Source organism: Microchirus variegatus (genome assembly GCF_963457635.1).
Source record: "Microchirus variegatus genome assembly, chromosome: 3".
Lineage (NCBI taxonomy): Eukaryota > Metazoa > Chordata > Actinopteri > Pleuronectiformes > Soleidae > Microchirus > Microchirus variegatus.
This window is the reverse complement of record NC_139804.1, coordinates 3,351,157-3,371,619: the sequence shown is the minus strand read 5'-3', so window position 1 is coordinate 3,371,619 and position 20,463 is coordinate 3,351,157. Positions and strand designations below refer to the sequence as shown.

Sequence of the window (20,463 nt, the reverse complement as noted above, 5' to 3'; positions counted from 1 at the left end):
ATAACGTGTTTCCATGACAACTGAGGAGAAAAAGAAGCGTGTGACGTCATGTTTACGTGCCGCGGCGCCGGAGTCCAGGCACCGTTTACCAGTTAGCTCCTTTAGCTGCGTTAGCTCCTTTAGCGCCGCTAGCGCGCCTACAGTCAAATGGGACGACTGAGCAGAAAAAGAGGCGAGTGAGTCCAGGCACTGTTTATCAGTTAGCTCCATTAGCTCCTTTAGCGCCATTAGCATGCCTAGAGTCAAACGAAACCACTGAGCGGAATTTTTTTTCCAAAATGTTTACGTGCCGTGGCGCCAGAGTCCAGGCACCGTTTACCAGTTAGCTCCTTTAGTTGCATTAGCTCCTATAGCGCCGCTAGCACGCCCACAGTCACGCCCACGCCCACGGGATGACTGAGCGGGAAAAGACGCAAGTGACGCAATGTTTACGTGCCGCGGCACCGGAGTCCAGGCCCCGTTTACCAGTTAGCTACGTAAGCTCCTTTAGCGCCGCGAGCGCGCCTACAGTCAAACTGGATGACTGAGCGGAAAAAGACGTGCGTGACGTCATGTTTGTGTGCCGCGGCACCGGAGTCCAGGCACCATTTACCAGTTAGCTACGTTACCGCCGGTAGCGTGCCTACAGTCAAACGGGATGACTGAGCGGGAAAAGACAAGCCTGACGCCATGTATTTTTGCCGCGGCGCCGGAGTCCATGCACCGTTTACCAGTTAGCTCCATTAGCTGCGTGAGCTCCTTGGGACGAATGAGTGGAAAAAGAGGCTTGTGATGTCATGTTTACGTGCCGCGGCAACGGAGTCCAGGTGCTGTTTACCAGTTAGCTCCAATAGCTGCGTTAGCCGTGTGAGCTCCTTTAGCGCTGTTAGCGCACCTACAGTCAAACGGGATGACTGAGCGGAAAAAGAAGCGCGTGCCGTCATGTATAGTGCCGTGGCACTGGAGTCCAGGAACCAATTACCAGTTGGCTCCATTAGCTGCGTTAGCTCCTTTAGCGCCATTAGCGCACCTACAGTCTAACAGGACGACTGAGCGGAAAAAGATGCGCCTGACACCATGTTTACGTGCCGCGGCGCCGGAGTCCAGGGATCATGTACCAGTTAGCTCCATTAGCTGCGTTAGCTTCATTGGCGCTGTTAGCACGCCTACAGTGGAACTGACTAATTAAACATGACGTCACGTGCGTCTTTTTTTCCAGTTAAAGTTTTTACCGAGCGTTAACATTGACGCCATTAACCTCCGTTAGCATGCCCAGCGCTAGTTTCTTTCATTTTTTTGTTGTTTTTTACAGTATATTAAAAACCAAGTTGAGGACAAGTCAGAGAAAAACAAGAAACAAAGAGTGGTCATGTACACAACTGTCTTTGGCAATAAGTCCTCATGTCCTACACGTGAGTCTGTCGTCCCAGAGCCTCATGTTCATGTCACCTTCGGCCCATTTCGCTCTGTCTCATGAAGTGAACGTTGTTGACACTGTCCGCCAGCTCGGGATACTGGTCCACGGACACCACGTAGTATCCGTCGTAGCCTTGCACCTTCCCCGATCCCAGCAGCTGCTGCTTCTCCCCCTCAGTCCAGGTCCGCGAGCCCTCCTCGCCGTCCCTCAGTCTCTGGCGCTCGCGCGCCCACGCCTGGGCGACGGCTCGCTGCCGGGCCAGCTCCAGGACGCGGGCCTTCTCCTCGTCCACGCTGCCGCCGTAGCGCGTGTTCAGGCACAGGGCGCCGTGCTGCAGCTGGATGTCAGTAATGCGCCTAGTCCTGCCGTTGAGCACGGTGTTGACCTGCGACACCGTCACGTTGACGCCCGTCTCCAGCGTGCGCCGGCCCACCGTCATGCCGATGAGCGACAGGTCGCCCTCCACCGAGCCCAGCTTCACAAAGTAGTGCGTGTCCATCCCGGCGACGGTGAAGTGCAGGTGCTCGAGGTAGAAGGCGTCGTCGAGGACCGCGGCCATGCGGCGCCCGTCCTCGTTGGCCAAGCTGATGATGTCGGTGCTGATGCGGCCGTCCCGTATGGCGAACTTCACGCCCTTGCCGAAGATGGAGCCGCCGGAGGCGAAGAACTTCCGGCTCTCCGTCTGAGGACACCCGGCACTCTTGGCGCCGTAGATCTGACCGAAGCGCTCCAGCTTCACGAAGGCCTTGAGCTGCCGCTGAACCTCGCACTGGACGCCGAGCAGAGACTGCAACGCAGAGACAAAAAACGGCGTTCAGACAAAAACGCACACAATCTCCACAGCGTCTCCGCTGAATTTTTTACCTTTTTCCCTACCAGTGTTGTTTTGGTCAACGATGACGATGACAAAATATTTTCGTTGACGCCGTTTTTTTTCATGACAACAACGAGACGCCGACGAGAAAAACGTGACTCTTTGAGGACTAAAACACTGCGTTCACTGTTGAATGAAGATGGATTAACAAACCCACAGAAGGACTGTAAAGTGGCTGCACTTTTTTAACAAAGACAGACACAGAGACACTTCTGCTCGGTAAGTGGACTCGTTAGCATTTTAAGCTAGCGATCTTCATGCTAACGTGTTAGCCAACAATAAAACAGATGGATAATTAGCGGCAGAAAGAAAGCAGGACATGACAATAACTGGACACGGTAGTTAGTAGTAGTGGCTAAAGTTAGCTTTTGTCGCGCTAACGTCAATTAATTATGTGTGTTTAGCCATGTTTACATTCAGTGACAGTGTGGTCATCTCTTTGTGTGTAATAATAGCCAATCTGCAAGCTCACAGTGTGTTGAACTTATAGATCTGCTGCTATTTTCACAACTTATGTGCGACACTGCCTAACAACAATCTCCAATACTTATAGACCTAAATACATTTGTTAAAAGACTATACTTCTTTTTTCACCAGAACTTTGACTTTTCGTCAACTAAAACTATCACATATAGAAGTGACTAAAATGTGACTAAAACTAATAAGCATTTTAGTCCAAAAGACTAAGACTAAATCAAAGATGGTTGTCAAAAACACACAGGGAAAATTAATTTACGCAATATTGCTTTATCGCTCGTTTCTTCCACCGAAGATCCATCCGAGCGCCGCACGCCCGAGATGATAAAACTCATCTTCATCCAACTCTCGACGGGGACTGAGCAGGAAATAAAAAACGACTGCTTCATTATCGCTGCAAACATTTTCATTTCCACTTAATGTTTACAATATGGCGTATATGTAGCGTACGAGCCTGTACTGCGGCTCAGAGCGTTATATCTGTGTCGTCTCGCGTGTTATTTGGGATCTTTAACAGAGCGTAGCTATCTTGCCCTGCTCTCTGATAGCATGTAAGTGCTTTCACGCTGACTGACCATTCAGACTTGGACCAGAAGAGAAGCCAACGCTGCAGATTCTTTAATCTCTGAGTATAAAGAAACAGCCGTATTTTGTCTTCGCCATTTATTTTTAAAAACAACAACGTCACCTTGTTCTAGTTCTTTGTAACTAGTGCTCACTTTGGAATGGTAAATTGTCTTGGAAATAACACAATATTCCTTATCTGGATGTCCTTTTTTCATGTTATTATTGGGTTGTTGAGTCAAAGTTACGATTCATTTTTATATCGTATTTTATTTATTCATTTTGCGTCATAAAATAATGTGTTATTTTTGCTTGTGAACTAGATGTCAAAACAAACAAAATGGGAAGACTGAGCGGAAAAAGAGGCGAGTGAGTCGCAGTTCCGGAGTCCAGGCACTGTTTATCAGTTAGCTCCGTTAGCTCCTTTAGCGCCATTAGCATGCCTACAGTCAAACTAAACCACTGAGCGGAAAAAATGTTTAAAAATGTTTTTTTAAATGAGTCCAGGCATCATTTACCAGTTAGCTCTGTTAGCTCTGTTAGCTGCGTTAGCTCCTTTAGCGGCGTTAGCATGCCTATAGTCAAATGGGACGACTGAGCTGAAAAAAAAAGAGACGTGTGACGTCATGTTTGCGTGCCGCGGCACCAGAGTCCAGGCACCGTTTACTAGTTAGCTCCGTTAGCTTCTTTAACGCCGTTAGCATGCCTACAGTCAAACGGGACGACTGAGCGGAAATTTTTTTTAAAAACGTTTACGAAATGTTTACATGCCGCGGTGCCAGAGTCCAGGCATCGTTTACCAGTTAGCTCTGTTAGCTGCATTAGCTCCCTTAGTGCCGTTAGCGCGCCTACAATCAAACAGGAAGCGTGGGAAAATAATGCGTTATTTTGTGTGTGTGTGAACTAGATGTCAAAACGAATGCTTTTATTCTGAAAGGGTGAGCAATATCATCCTGGATATTTTTAAAGTGACACGATCAATATGACGGAGTATTCGAGATATAATTTTAAATTAAGTTTCTCCAGTCCAATCCAATCCAACTTTATTCATAAAGGACTTTTAAAACAACAACAGCTGAAACGAAGTGCTGAGATAAAAACGTGTGACCTAATAGACCTAAGAACAAACAATAAAACAATAAATACTGTAGAAAATATAAAAACAACAATAAAAACCAAAGTCTCATACTGGGTTTAGTTAATTTGATCCAAACTGTTGAACTTTTTTCACTTTGACTCATCCTGACCAGCCTAGAAGTTCATTTTGAGTGTGAGGCCTTCGTTCTAAAACATCCAGGACACACTTGTGATATGAATTTAAATCATAAAATTAGCCTTGTACATTTGAAGATGCTGCTTTTTTGTTTTGCGAGGATCCTCTTCCTTAAACGCTGCATATGCTGTAATAATGATTTCCGAGCAGAAACTGGGATAATTAGGTCCTGGTGTAAACTCCACTGCTTGAGAGCCGGTGTTGATCCTATCGTACAGACGGCCAGAGCTGCCTAATTAAATATAACGTTCTCCGGAGCATAAATAGCTTTACGGGTACACCGCGGATGCATCGTGTACACTCTCATTTAAGCCTCCATTTTGTCGTGGCTGCTGAATCCTACCACCCCCCCCCCCCCACCCAGATTGATAAACGCCTGTGAGGGGATGTAGGGTAGGGAAGTGGGGGGAGTCAGACAGATGAGGTCTGTGCTGCAACAGGGCTTGCGATCTCTCATCCCGGCTCATGCTGCAGGCTGATTGCACCTCATGCTCCGTGAGTGATGCCTCAGTGGGAGTGTCCTGTCCTGGGAGGCCGTCGCACTGAAGCGGACGACATTGCTAACCCCACCACCCCCCCACCCCGCCGCCCTAGCCCTCCTGATGCCTCGGGGACAGCTGACCGGGGTCACAGTGTTGGCACGGTAAACAAACACGGAGTGGCGTGGTGTGAAGTGTCCCCCCAGGCCGACATCACAGCTGCCCCCCCATCCCCCCCCGTCTCCCACTCTCTCTTCATGCAGGATATGATGTGGTGTCACATCGGGCAGATATGCCCCCCCCCCCATCCCCACCCTGTCTGGTCTGCAGCACTGCAGACTTCTTCTGTTGGAGGCACAGAATCACCGTCACCCTCCTCCGCCTCATTTTTGGGCAGACGGTCTCTTGTGTCTCCGCTCAGACGTGGTCAGGGGCGCAGCTTGTGAACAGGCAAGGGCAGGCAACTGCTAGGGGCCCCTGAGCCGATAGTAAAAAAAAAAAAAAAAAAAAAATGACACAGACCTCAGAGCTGTGGCTGTTGTGGAGCCAGTGAAGAACAACGGTGGCACAGATCACCGTTGTTACCGTGTGCTTAAAGCGGGGGTTCTCAAAGTTTTGATACCCGAGGGCCAATTTAGGAACCCAACATTGGACTGAGGGCCGCCAAAGGAAAGAAAACAGAAAGAAATCCCATTTGTAATAATTTGAATGACCAGATTGCAGTTCTACAGTTTAGCGTTAACTAATATAAGCATTAATATAATAACGCTTTATAATTTACTGGGTAAATTACCCAGTATTTTGGCCATTGTTCTTACCTTCTAATTACAGGTTAATACCAAGTAACACATTTCTGTTACCATATATTTACTGGGTAAGTAGTTAGTAATTGGAGGCTGTAGGTACCTGCTTATTACCAGCTTATAACCCAATAATACACTAAAATTCACCATATAGAAACCAGGTAAATACCCAGTATTTTTGTTTACACTTATTGGTCTGTATCCAGTAATGTCCAATAAACATTTAACAAACTTAGTAGCTCCTGGATTAAAACTATCAACTGTAATTCATTGCGGGGCTGCCAGAAATGTTTCTGCGGGCCGCCATTGGCCCCCGAGCCGCACTTTGAGAACCAATGGCTTAAAGGCTGGATAATTAATATCCTGTGTGTTTTTGCTGTATTTTTAGAGTTTATTATTTATGTTTAATAGAGCAGACTTTGGAAGGGAATGGTGTAAGTGTGTGTGTGTGTGTGTGTGGGCGCTGCAGAGAGAGAGAGTCTGCTTTCATGATTGTGTGTGGCCGATCGATAACACTCTGCCCCGTTTACTCTGCAGTCATCTCCAATCCAAAGGATTAGCATCGGTGTAAAACAACGACTGCTGCTCATCCAGTGTCTGGATTATTATTATTATTATTATTCTGAAGATCATTTTAAATATTATGCTAATTTGACAAATGCCAGCGCTAGCATCGTGCTAAACGGGGACATTTCCTCGCTGTTATCACAGACGATGTAAGTAATGAGCGTAATTAGCGGCTCTGGAATTGAGAAGAAAGACTCGGTAAAAGTCCGTAAACCCTGTCAATTTACATGTTCCTATGAGCTTAATCACTTCTGTCAGGTCGTCGTGACGTCCATGTTGTGAATTATAAATTATAGGAGCGTTTAGAGTCAAATAGATAAAGCGAGGTATGTTTTAGGACGTCATTAACGCACAGCGAGAAGGTCACCGGTTCAGATCCCAGTCATTTGTATGATGTGTGTGTGAGTGCGTAATCTATGCAGATTAGATTTTCTTTTACTTAAAGGTGCCATGCTACATTCAAATTCAAAACACCGAGGTCTTTTAGGTTTCGTTTTTCTGACGTAACTGGCAACCCGTGGTCGCTCGGCAGCTGAGGCTCTACTGACCGCAACGATTGGTAGACGGCGGTAGGTGGCGCCACATGACGCCAAAAACGCGATTTCAAAACATAAACATGATTTGCAGTCTGCAAAATATTTTGTCCGTACTGTTGTTGTTGGTGAGTTCAGTTTGTTATATGAACATTATTCCTGAGTCTCTTTGACATATTAGGAGAATTTTACAGCCAGTTGCTATAGATTTATTACATAATGCACCTTTAATTATGCAAACACTCATTATTGTAGTTCATTTTAGACACAACAGAACACTGTAAAGACACGCGTCAGTCATTTTCATCCTCGTCCTCTTCCTCCTCTTCGCTCCGTGACGCGTCTCACTTATGGCGTTGCCTGGAGACCTGGAGTCTATAAGGGATGATTTTATATTACGCAACCCTCGTTTACCTACCGACTGACTCCCCCCCCCCCCCCCCCCCCCCCACCCCCACCGGGTTCATATTTAGCACAGCGCGGCTGTTAGAAGACACTAATTTCACCCTCTTTTCGAAAATATCATGCCTGTCGCGAACGATCAGGCAGAGGAACAACTCTGCCCTCGCGCACACAGCTCCACAGCATCATGTGTTTGTGGCTTTCTACTGATAATGGATGTGAAGCAATTACGTAATCGTAAGAATAATAATGATAATAATAATAATAATGATAAAGACTCTAATCAGGATAAGAAGTGTTATTTTTTTCCCCCAGCAATAGTGTTTAATTATCTCGCCTTTCAATCAACTGTTTCTTTCTGTAATAACACAGATTTTTTTAAAAAAGAAAATCACAAACTATTGTGATTATGATGAGAGTAAAATTACGCAAACTACAAAAATAAGTTCTAATGACTTTTACTGTCAATATTTTACTGTATTTTTTTGTAATTGAACCACAACCTATGATCTCAAACGTTACCCTTCATTAACCGTCATGTTTTTATTTTTTTAAAAACTGTCAACAGACAACGTGTCATCCTCTTAATCTGAACCCTATTTTAAGCCATAACACTAAAAGTAACCTTTAACCCCCGAGGATTGTCCAAAGAATGTGTTCTCAAACTAGTGCTAGGCATGTTAGCCACGCTAACGGCGTCAAGCGCACCTGAAAAAAAGGGGCGCATGATGTCATGTTTACGTGACTCCGGATTGTTAAAATAAGTCTCTAAAGTAACACAGTTGTTTCACTGGAGCCCAGGCACCGTTTACCAATTAGCCCCGTTAGCGCCTTTAGCGCCATTAGCGCGCCTACAGTGGAACTGGAGCGGTCTGTTTATTAATTGAAAAGAGCAGCGCTACAAATAACTAGCCTACCTGTGTTACTGCGTATGTGTGCCTCTGTTTTGAAAGTTAAGCGTTACTTTAGAGACTCATTTTAACAATCGGGAGTCACGTAAACATGGCGTCACGTGCGTCTTTTTCCGATCAGTCGTCATGGAAACGCGTAATGCGCTAACTTTAACTTACCGTGTCCAGCACTACCTCAAACCTAATTATTAGGTTCAGATTAGGACTACCTCAAATCCTAATCTGAACCTAATCATTATCTGACCCTAAACTTGACCTTATTTTCATTCTAATCTGACCCTAATTGTTACCTGGCCCTAACCTTAACTTCATCTGAGCTCTAAAACTTAACCTAATCATTATCTGACCCTAAACCTGACCTTATTTCAACTCTAAACTTACCCTAATTATTTTCTGGTCCTACACTGAACCTAATCTGAGTCCTAATCTGAACCTAACTAGTATCTAGCCCTCATCTTAACCTCACTTGAGTCTAAAATCAAAGAATAATAATCTAAGGTGGTTGTGTGGATTGGGAGCTGGTGGCCCTGGAGGGGATGATGGATTTTGATGATTCAAATCCCCCCAAAAAACCTAACCCTAATCCCAATTCTAACCTTCAAAAAGCCCTTTGAAGCCCTTTTTTAGCTAGTTACCCTGACGAAGATTAGGATTTTAGGTCGTGAAAAGAATCTGACCCATGCTAAGTCGAGCACAGTCCTGACTAATTATTAAGTCGTTTTCCAGTTGATAAATATTTGAAAATACTCAGAACGGCATCTGTGTATGTGTGTTTGGAGGAAAAACGAGGGCTGCATTTTATTCTTTCTAATCTAAACTGCACAATGCTGTTCCGTCTTAGCGCGGCTCCTCTCTCCGCTCACATAACATTTGAAATGGAAATAGCTGCGATGTCTTTGGATTGAATTAGATCTTTTCTCTTTGTTGCTGCTGCTCCTTTGTAGATCGGTACCTTGGGTGAGTTCAGAGATTCTCTGAGGACCCTGAGGCACACGGCGGCACACGGGGGGATTTGATGGTTACCCTTCCCAAAGCATCCAAGCAAAATGACATAACTGGGATTTGTAGTATTGTTTTTATTTTTTTTCATTATGTGCGCTTGGCTTTCTAGCTAAGTATGGTTTATTGGCGAGATTAGAGGTCAGAGAGTGAGATAACCTTGTATTGTTCCGTCACGTAATATAAGCTTTCAGGCTTATCAATACAAGAGAGCGCATTTTATATAATGACAAATCCCCCGCTGGGTTTTATGTGGCAGCCACAGTGTCACTCAACATGAGTCTCACCTCCCCCCTGATTCGCCGTAACCGAACCCTCAGACGACAAAACGCTGGAACCTCTTCAATAATTCAGGTGAGCTGGAGGTAACTTTAAAAGGGTGCTGATAAACGCGGGAATCAGAGCATGTCGACTACTCCTCAGACCTCGGCTAACAGCGTAAGACTGAGATGAAATCAATGGCCAGTGGTGGAGGGAATTGAGAGTGAATTTCCCTAATGGCAGGACAATTACAAGAGCTGTTTAGCCTGACCCCATTCCCCAGGATGAGGTCTCGGGGTCTCTGGCTCACTGGGCTGTGTTTGGGCCCTGATAGCCATAGCAGCTCCTGTGGGAGGCCTTAGCGCTAATGCTAATCGTGTTGCAGAAGAAGAAGTGGTAGAAGAAGAGAGGGCAGACGGACGATTTACCTTTGTGCTATCCCACTCCTGCGTCTTGATCTGCGTTTTGACTAACTCGTACGACGGCTCCATGGTCTCCGTGTTGGGTTTCCGATAGCCGGGGATGACGTTGTACAACTGGAAGCCGAAGGTCACCAACCAGCTGTTCACATCTGCGGGGGGGAGGGATTAAAAAAGAGTTAAAATCAACCACAACAGCGCAACAATCGTAGCGTAGCGGTGTCAGGCGTACGCTGTTCCCCAGGTCTACCGTTTAGGTCGTAACTGTACCTCCACAGAGGCTTGTCATTGATGGGGACAACCCGGAGCTGACCGTCCGTGTCATACTTGTATGTGTACCTCGTGGTGTTAGCATAAGGCCCCACCTTTAGCTCCTTGGTCACAACTCGGCCCATGTTGTCTTAAAACGGCGCTAAAGGAGCCAACCAGTTAACTTTGCCTGGACTCCGGAGCCGTGGCACGTAAACATGGCGTCAGGCGTGTCTGTTTTTCGCTCAATCGTCCCGTTTGACTGCAGGTGCGCCAATGGCGCCAAAGGAGCTAACACAGCTAACGAAGCTAACTGGTAAACGGTGCCTGGACTCTGGTGCAGGGGCACGTAAACATGGCGTCAGGTGTGTCTTTTTTTCGCTCAGTCATCCCGGTTGACTGTAGGTGCGCTAATGGCGCTAAAGGAGCAAATGCAGCAAATGCAGCTAACTGGTAAACGGTGCCTGGACTCCGGTGCCGCGGCACGTAAACATGGCGTCAGGCGTGTCTTTTTTTCGCTCAGTTGTCCCGTTTGACTGTAGGTGCGCTAATGGCGCTAAAGGAGATAATGCAGCTAACGAAGCTAACTGGTAAAAGGTGCCTGGACTCCAGTGCCGCGGCACGTAAACATAACGTCACACGCCTTTTTTTTTCCAGTCAGTCGTCATGCGTTAACGTGCCCATCGCTAAGTTTTAACAGATTCCGAAGTCAAGCGGCCGCCTCCTTAATACGCTCCTCAGCGGGCGCCGTGCACTTGATTTGTTTGCGAACATGGACAGGCCATAATAAACACTGGAGACTGAGACTATGATTCATGTCCACTCCTGCAGGTGCCACAGTAATGACACACAGCTGGAGCGCCGGGGAAAACGCCAAGTGAACTCTGCGGAGTGTCTGCTGAGCTGATAATTATACGTTGTAATATGATGTCGTTTCAAAGCAAGCCGAGACTTTCCAAACGCGGGACATTTTCTCAGACTCAGCGGGTTCTTTTTTTCTTTTTTGCAATAATTTCCTCTCTAATGAGATGCTAGAAGAGAAGAGAGCGGATCCGTGTGGGATTTTAATGCGGGTCATCTAATCGCTGCAGTTTGTAGGTGCTGCTGCTGTCGTTCGCCGACATGAACCGTCATTCATTCTGGAAACAGACATGACGTCGCAGCAAAAGCCCTGTTAATACTCCCAGACGTTTGTTTGTTCTACGGCCAATGAATCGCGGCTGTGGGCCACGCTGTTGCACCTGACAAAGCTTCTTTTTTTTTTTTTTTTAATTAAGAATTTGTTTTGAGGACAACGAGAGTGGTTTCGTCAAAGGAGAGGAAATGTCAGGCGCCCATCAATCACAATTGAGACAAAGCCACTACAGTGCATATCTACAGTAACAGGCCGCTTATTATTCTAATCACAGTCGGCTTCTAATAGCCGGACCGTGACGCTGAAACGCCCGATATCGCTAAATAGCTTTGTTGTTCAGAGAGCGTACCTGAACACACACTCACAAAAAAAAATGGCCCTTTTTCCCCTGTCCGCAGGTTTAAAAACGTATTAATTCACAGCCAGCATAATTCTGAGGGTTAAAATCTAACGCGTCACGTTATGTGAATGAGATCCGTCTGAGTATCCGACACAATGCCATTCAGCTTCCTGCCAAAGAGGTTGATATTTCTGGCCCTGGCTGATGTTTCTATGGATCTATTGTGCCTTTCCCTCCTTCTGTTGGGGGGGGTGGGGGGGGTTCTTTCACTGCCATTTACCTCCTCCAGGAGGACCATGTGATATTTCTGGGAAAAGATCTGTATGTTGAACAACAGAGAGGGGGCTTTGGTGCACGCCATTGTTCCCATTGAGCACTTTCAGACACAAACAGGAGCAGAAAAACAGCCTCAGCGTCCCTATGAGGGAGCTATTAAAAGCCTCTCTGGCACACTGCATTTGAATTGTAAAAATGTTAATTCTGGCAAGGTTGGTTCTTACATTTTGCGGCTTGTTGTTGTCTGGTGTTTAAAAAAAGCCAAACTAAACTTAGCTTCTCCATTAGCACCTTTGTTGTTTTGTGCGTCAGGATGATGTGGAGTTGAGCCTCTTTCCTTCCAATTCTAAATGCGACACAAGCATTGTCAGATCAGCATGGTGCAAAAGTTTACGCAATGGCGCAAAAAGTAACGCATGGTGCAAAAGTTCACGCATGGGGCAAGAGGTAATACATGGCACAAAAGTTAGCGCATGGTGCAAAAGTTTACGCATGGCGCAAAAGGTAACGCATGGCGCAAAAGTATACGCATGGCGCAAAAGTATACGCATGGCGCAAAAGGTAACGCATGGCGCAAAAGTTTACGCATGGCGCAAAAGTCTACGCATGCCGCAAAAGTCTACGCATGCCGCAAAAGTTTACGCATGGCGCAAAAGGTAACGCATGGCGCAAAAGGTAACGCATGGCGCAAAAGTTTACCAATGTCCATGGCGGCTGACGGCTGAAAAACAGAGGCACACATACACAGCACACAGGTACGCTGGTTATTTGTAGCGCTGCTCTTTTCCTTTAATTTAACAGACCACTCCAGTTCCACTGTAGTCATGCTAGCGGTGCTAAAGGAGCTTATGCAGCTAACAGAGCTAACTGGTAAACGGTGCTTGGACTCCGATGCTGTGGTACGAAAAACTGCGTTACCTTAGAGACTAATTTTAACAATCCGGAGTCACGTAAACATGACGTCACATCGCAGAAACACAATGACACAAGATGGCGCCCATCCATAAAGCAAAGTACAGATTAAAGGCTTAATCTAAGGCAAGGAAAAGCAAATAATTCTATGTTTTGAAGTCTGTTTTAAATGTGTTCACAGACAAGGAATCCAGACAATGTCCAGAGAATTGGGTTTGAACCGTCTTGAAGAATGCAGCGAGAGATTGTCCAGGTGAGGGTACGGGGCCTCGTCACTTGAACAATATCCAGAGAATTCCCTGGTTCCCAAGAATCACCAGAGCAACTTTTATGGACACACAAACCCTTCCCAGATAATCTCCACACGGACTAAAGCACATGTCTGAAACTGAAACTGCTGTTTCAGATGTGCGACACTATCTCTGATCATTTCGGATCTGCCTTCTACTTTTCTGAGTTAACAATGTCAGAGAGAAAATCCAGCCTTTGAATACAAAAGATAGCACTGAGACACTGACTAAAAGCTTGGAATGTAGCCTTGACAAGTTTCTTGCTTTGCAGAGAATGGAAGCCATGGTTTGAGAATTCTTTTGATACGAACACTGATTTATTTTCTCTCTCTCCTGACTCTGAGTTGCCAAGCATCCGTCCTCTGCAAAGCGAGTTGAGTGAATTTTTGTGGGCAAAAAAAAATCCTAGATGATGAGGAGCTTACCTGTCATGTAGCACTTTATCTCTTTACTGTTGCTGAGAGGATTGTTGTTCTTGAACATGTACAAGTTGAACGGCACCATGTGGTTGCTGTTGAGACGCTTCCAGATCTCGTGGTCCGGCGTCGTCCAGCGGCCGGCGAGGACGTCGTAGTCCCGTCTGCCCATGTGCACCAGCCTGCTGAGCGGCTCGTACAGACCCCCCAGGTAGCCGATTATCATCTGGAAGCTGGGGTTGGTGTCGAGGTAGACCTCTCCGAACGCCGTGTGGAGGACCTGTTTGATCATGAGGCCTGAGCCACTGAACACAGCCAGCGGGGTGCCTATGTTGTCGCAGGCCACGTAAAACTCATCCCCGCTGCTCAGCTCCATGGCAAACAGGTGTCCCTGTAGGTCGTAGTACAGCGACGTGATCTCGGAGCTCGAGTGGTTGTACATGTGCGTGACCCGAGTGGGATTGGATAAATCGGCGTAGAAGAACTGCAAGTGGTGGCCCGTGCTGCTTCGGCTCGACACCCTCCTGCCCAAGCCGTCGTAGCGGTACTTGATGCTCCAGCTGCTAACTTTGTTGTACACTTTGATGAGCAGGCCGGCCGAGTTGTAGTCAAAGTATTCGTTCCCCCGCTGCTTGAGGAAGCCGTCCTCGTCCATCCTGTACTGGACGTCTCCCAGGCGAGTGATGCGGTCTCTGATGTCGTAGCGTAGCGGCGTCAGGCGCGCGCTGTTCCCAGGGCTGAGGAGGTGCAGGTTACCGTTCAGGTCGTAACTGTACCTCCACAGAGGCTTGTCATTGATGGAGACGACCTGGAGCTGACCGTCCGCGTCGTACTCGTATGTGTACCTGGTGGTGTTAGCGTAAGGCCCCACCTTTAGCTCCTTGGTCACAACGCGGCCCATGTTGTCGTACTGCACCATCATCCAGTACATGAGCGAGCGGAAGATCTCGTACTGCACCTCCTTGACTCGGCCGTAAGCGTCAAAGTGCTTGGTGTGGGTCATCACCGCCGTGGTGATGATTTGGTTGATGTCGTAATAGATGACCCCGAACTTGCCGAACTGCTCCGTTTTACCGGACACGTCGTCGTAGCGGTACAAGTCGATCGGCAGCGGGGTTTCGTTGATGACGGCCTGCATGCTCGTGACGCGGAAGCTGTTGTCGTAGACGTAGTCGAACCTGGCGTTCACCATGCCCTCTTCGCTGAATCGGAAAATCTGCCTGTCGATCAGCGGGCCGATCTGACGGTAGCGGATGGTGCACGTGAAGCCTTCGCTCTGGAGGTTGACCGTCTTGAGCATCCCCGCCACCTCGTCGTAGGAGAAACCGATGCGCGTGGTGTCGTAGAGGATCTCCAGCAGCTTGGACAGCTTGCCGTATTTGTAGATGACGCGGCGACCGGTGCCCAGGTAGGTGGTCTGCAGCAGCTCGCCGTCCTCGCTGTAGTCCTGCAGCACTGAGGCGTTTCCCTCCGGGGGCCGGTAGGTGTTTCTGTAGTAGCCGATGGAGCGGAAGGTTTCCAGGGTCTGCCGCGCCACGTTGGGCATCGTCACAGAGGAGAGGCGGTCGTTCTTGTCAAATTCAAAGATGTACTGCCTCTGGCTGTAGAGCAGTAGCACCATGGACTGTAAAGACAAAACAAAGTCCTCTTTGAGTCAATATAGAACAGAACATCAATTGACTGATTTACATTTAGCTTTGTTTTACTAGAATAGGGGTAGTATTTTTGAAAAATTGTGCTTCCCAACCTCAGTTTCCCCCAAGTTGAGAAATATCTTCATTCTTTTTTTTGTTATGTACCCACTAGTGACACTTGGTCCTGTTAGCTTAACTGTTAGCAATATGGCGGACACTTGGTCCTGTTAGCATAACTGTTAGCAAATATGGCAGACACTTGGTCCTGTTAGCTTAACTGTTAGCAAAGATGTCGGACACTTGGTCCTGTTAGCTTAACTGTTAGCAAAGATGGCGGACACTTGGTCCTGTTAGCATAACTGTAAGCAAAGATGGTGGACACTTGGTCCTGTTAGCGTAACTGTTAGTAAAGATGGCGGACACTTGGTCCTGTTAGCGTAAATGTTAGCAAAGACGGCGGACAATTGGTCCTGTTACCGTAACTGTTAGAAAATATGGCAGACACTTGGTCCTGTTACCGTAACTGTAAGCAAAAATGGCAGACACTTGGTCCTGTTAGCGTAACTGTTAGCAAAGATGGCGGACACTTGGCCCTGTTAGCGTAACTGTTAGCGAAGATGGCGGACACTTGGTCCTGTTAGCTTAACTGTTAGCAAAGATGGCAGACACTTGGTCCTGTTAGCTGGATATAATCCCAATTTTGCTGTTCACACATAAAGCAGCAGGCGATTGGCTCAAATGAGCTCATGTGTTCTCTTCTTATACACAAGCCTTTGATTATTTGAGGAACATGTCCAGTCCTTAGTTCACACCTGAAAGCAGCGTAAGTGCAGTACCAAACACTCGGCTTGTACACAAAAAAAGAGGACGTACAAAATGTCAAAAAGAAAACACCATATTATGCATTCAAGTCCAAGTCGCACCAAATCTAATTTCCATCTTGAAAGCACAGTTGTTGATATTCCTCTGACATTAACACTTTCCTTAAGTGATGATTTCACAAACACGCTGCTGCTCCGTTCCCCCTTAAATCCTTTGATTCGAACAGTCTGAGAGAACTGAACTTGTTTGTGCCCTTCCTGGACGAATAAATTACGTCGTTAAATCAGTTCCCTGGCTATCGCCACAGGCTGCCAACGGCTCGGAAATTTAGCCGTCGCTTCGCTACACAGCGAAAATGACTGGCTGCCATTTTCATATCACACACGGGGGTTTGAGGAATCGCAGCCACTTCACTATTCCTCCGACAAACTTGTCTTCAATTAGTAAGTGGAAAGTGACATTTTCTCCTATTTCAGGTTGAACTTTGTCGCCAGACAGTTTTAATTAAGTTCCTGCTGATGTATGCGCTGCATACTGATAACGCAGCACAAACACGGCACCGAGCATAACAAGTTAACTTTTCACTCAACCCTGGTTCTCGCGCAAATACGCTTCGACAATTTAACGGCACAACGTGGACCCATCTTTGCTAACAGTTAAGCTAACAGGACCAAGTGTCTGCCATTTTTGCTAACAGTAAAGCTAACAGGACCAAGTGTCTGCCATCTTTGATAACAGTTACGCTAACAGGACCAAGTGTCTGCCATCTTTGCTAACAGTTACGCTAACAGGACCAAGTGTATGCCATATTTGCTAACAGTTACGCTAACAGGACCAAGTGTCTGCCATCTTTGATAACAGTTACGCTAACAGGACCAAGTGTATGCCATATTTGCTAACAGTTAAGTTATCAGGAACAAGTGTCTGCCATCTTTGCTAACAGGTACGCTAACAGGATCAAGTGTATGCCATATTTGCTAACAGTTAAGCTAACAGGACCAAGTGTCTGACATCTTTAATAACAGTTACGCTAACAGGACCAAGTGTCCGCCATATTTGCTAACAGTTACGCTAACAGGACCAAGTGTCCACCATATTTGATAACAGTTACGCTAACAGGACCAAGTGTCCGCCATCTTTGCTAACAGTTATGCTAACAGGACCAAGTGTCTTCCGCTTTTTGTTGTTAGCCCCCCGTCAACCCTTTGGTACCTTCTCCAGGTACGTGTAGCTCCAGGATTTGCCGTCGGCAAATATCTGCGAGGTGATTCTGCCGTTCTGGTCGTACTCCATGCGCACGGACATGGTTCCTCGTTGGATGCCCGCCACGTGGCCGCCGGGCGAGTACGTGACGTTGACGCCGTTCAGGCGACTGCTCGGCGCCCACAGCGTGGGTCGCCCGGCGTGGTCGTAGTGGATGCGTAGCGTGAACTTCCTGTGGTCGTCGTAGACCTTTTCCGTCCTGGTGATCCGATCGAAGTCCAACGACAGCAAGTTCCTGTTGTGGACCTAGAGAAAACAGAGCGGAATTTAAACACATTTGGAAGCTTGCAAAAGCTTGCAGATATGGCTGCACAGGAAGTGAATTCCTCTCTTTCACGTTTTTTGCGGGAAGCTTTTAATTACAGCAGAAGAGCTGTATCTCAAGACTGCAGGAGCCGCCGCCGAAGTGATAAAAATAATAAGAATTACCATATTTCTTTGTTTGTGTAGAGATTCAGCAGTATTAGTGTGCCTCTTCATGCGCAAGACATTAGAGCTATATTGATCATTAAATTCATTTTCCGCTGCCGACTGAAAAATAATTACCAGACGCAGATGACTCTCATTTTATTTAGCCATTTACGAATTCCTCTGCAGTATGACTCTGAAGCTGGTTTAAATGACACTTCATATTGTTTGGCTCTTTTTTAAAATGTGTACGAGTTTGCACACAGTGACCCAGTGATCAGAGTGTAATCTTTATGGTGGTGTCCAGGGCAACTGAGAAGAAGAAGAAGAACAAGAACACAGAGCCTTGATTTATTTATTTGGGCAGCAGCTGCAGTTCAAACAATCAACCCCAGCCATCGTGTTAGCTGGTCTGCAGCTAATGTGAGAGGAAGCTAGGTGAAAGAGAGGAGGAGAAAGACCTAAAGTTGGAGGTCAGAGCATAAACTCAACATTAAATCTAGTAGATGTTGAATGGATGAATAAATGGTCAAAAAGGTCCTTTATATCTATGGTATGTACAATTGAAAAAGTGCTAAGTAGAACCATATAAGGTTCTTCGACTTGTCCTCACAGGAGAACCCTTTTTGGCTCCAGGTAGAACCTTTTTATAAAGGTTGCACCGGGAACCCTTTTGGAGGGTTTCACCAAGAACCCTTTTAAAACCTTTTATTCGATTCAAAATGGTTCTTACTGGAACCATTAGTGTTACCAACAACCCTTGAAAAATCCTTTCTTCGGTAAAAGGTTTTCCAGAAGCAAATGGTTCCAGGTAGAACCTCAGCCCTTGTAGAAGGACCCTTTTGGAACCCTTATTTCTAAGAGTGTAGAACAACCACTACGAGCGTCCTCATAGGAGAACTCTTTTTGGCTCCAGGTAGAACCTTTTTATAAAGGTTCCACCTGGAACCCTTTTAGAGGGTTCCACCTTGAACCCTTTTAAAACCCTTTATTCAGGAAAGGGTTTTTAAAGGGTTCTCTGGATCAAAATGGTTCTTACTGGAACCATTAGTGTTACCAAGAACCCTTGAAAAAGCCTTTCTTCGGGAAAGGGTTTATCAGAAGCAAATGGTTCCAGGTAGAACCTCAGCCCTTGTAGAACCCTTATTTCTAAGAGTGTAGAACAACCTCTCCCTCTCTCTGAACTGACATGTGATTCGTTCAAAGGCTGAGGAACCGAGGAACCTTTACATCGCTTGATTTTCATTACGCTAAAAGGTTCCTTCTGTAATTACCGATCAATAACGGCACAAATGTGTCGCCTGCATTTGCTTTAATGTGGAATAAAAAAAACCCCCAGAGAAACAAAGCCGGTGCCGTTGTTTTATAACGCAGCGCCGTAATAAATTAAAAACAATAGAATTAGTGTTGTTTGATTGCTGCATTAGAGCAAAACAGAACTGATGTTATTGAAGAAAGAGCGTTGATTGAAGTCGTAATGAGAGATCGTTTCTCCTCGTGAAACGACAGCGTGAGATCAGATGTTGTTGTGATGCTTAGCGCGGAGCGCGGTTCATGTGATGTTTTTGGTTCTACCTAGGTTCCCGGTGGAACCTTTATAAAAAGGTTCTACCTGGAGCCAAAAAGGGTTCTCCTATGAGGACACTCGTATTGGTTGTTATACACTCTTAGAAACAAGGGTTCCAAAAGGGTCCTTCTACAAGGGCTGAGGTTCTACATGGAACCATTTGCTTGTGAAAAAACCCTTTCCAGAAGAAAGGGTTTTTGGTAACACTAATGGTTCCAGTAAGAACCATTTTGATCCAGAGAACCCTTTACAACCCCTTTCTTGAATAAAGGGTTTAAAAAGTGTTCAAGGTGGAACCCTCAAAAGGGAACCATTAGTGTTACCAAGAACCCTTGAAAAACCCTTTCCCGAAGCAAATGGTTCCAGGTAGAACCTCAGCCCTTGTAGAAGGACCCTTTTGGAACCCTTATTTTTAAGAGTGTAGAACAACCATTACGAGCGTCCTCATAGGAGAACCCTTTTGGGCTCCAGGTAGAACCTTTTTATAAAGGTTCCACCTGGAACCAGTAAGAACCATTTTGATCCAGAGAACCCTTTTAAAACCCCTTTCCTGAATTAAGGGTTTTAAAACGTGTTCAAGGTGGAACCCTCCAAAAGGTTCTACCTGGAGCCAAAAAGGGTTCTCCTAATCATATTGGTTCTACACTCTTAGAAATAAGGGTTCCAAAAGGGTCCTTCTTCAAGGGCTGAGGTTCTACCTGGAACCATCTGCTTCTGAAAAACCCTTCCCAGAAGAAAGGGTTTTTCAAGGGTTCTTGGTAACACTAATGGTTCCAGTAAGAACCATTTTGATCCAGAAAACCCTGTAAAACCCCTTTAAAAAGTGTTCTTGGTGGAACCCTTGGTGGAAAAAGGGTTCTCCTATGAGGACGAGCCGAAGAACCTGATATGGTTCTACTTAGCACTTTTATTTCTAAGAGTGTACAGCCGCATGCACACACACACATCCCTTCCCTGGACATGACTGCAAAACAAAAAGTACTAAAATGAACGAGAGAATCTAACAATAAATGGCAATGGATGTGGGCGGAGCAATTCAGAGACGGAGACGACTGCCTGAGGACATCTGTCGTGTGGGAAGAGTGTGTGTCTGAGCTGATCTGGTGGGAGGAGCTCACAGAGTTCCAATCCTGAAATGTTAGCATTTTAACAATCAACACACTTTTTTTTCTCCCTGCATCTTCCCTGCAGAG

At 46.3% G+C, this 20,463-nt stretch overlaps 1 protein-coding gene across 2 annotated transcripts in view; it reads right to left on the bottom strand.

Moving 5' to 3' along the window:
• Positions 1-1,424: 1,424 nt before the first annotated feature.
• The window catches only part of tenm4 (teneurin transmembrane protein 4), a gene marked incomplete at both ends in the record, with an annotated part of 186,001 nt that continues 166,962 nt past the window's right edge, over positions 1,425-20,463 (bottom strand). For both annotated transcript variants that reach the window (XM_083887238.1, XM_083887239.1), the window contains 4 exons: positions 1,425-2,183; positions 9,968-10,110; positions 13,586-15,200; positions 17,245-17,541. In XM_083887238.1, the coding sequence (XP_083743364.1) occupies positions 1,425-2,183; positions 9,968-10,110; positions 13,586-15,200; positions 17,245-17,541 (2,814 nt within the window). The remainder of the gene's footprint in view (positions 2,184-9,967; positions 10,111-13,585; positions 15,201-17,244; positions 17,542-20,463) is intronic.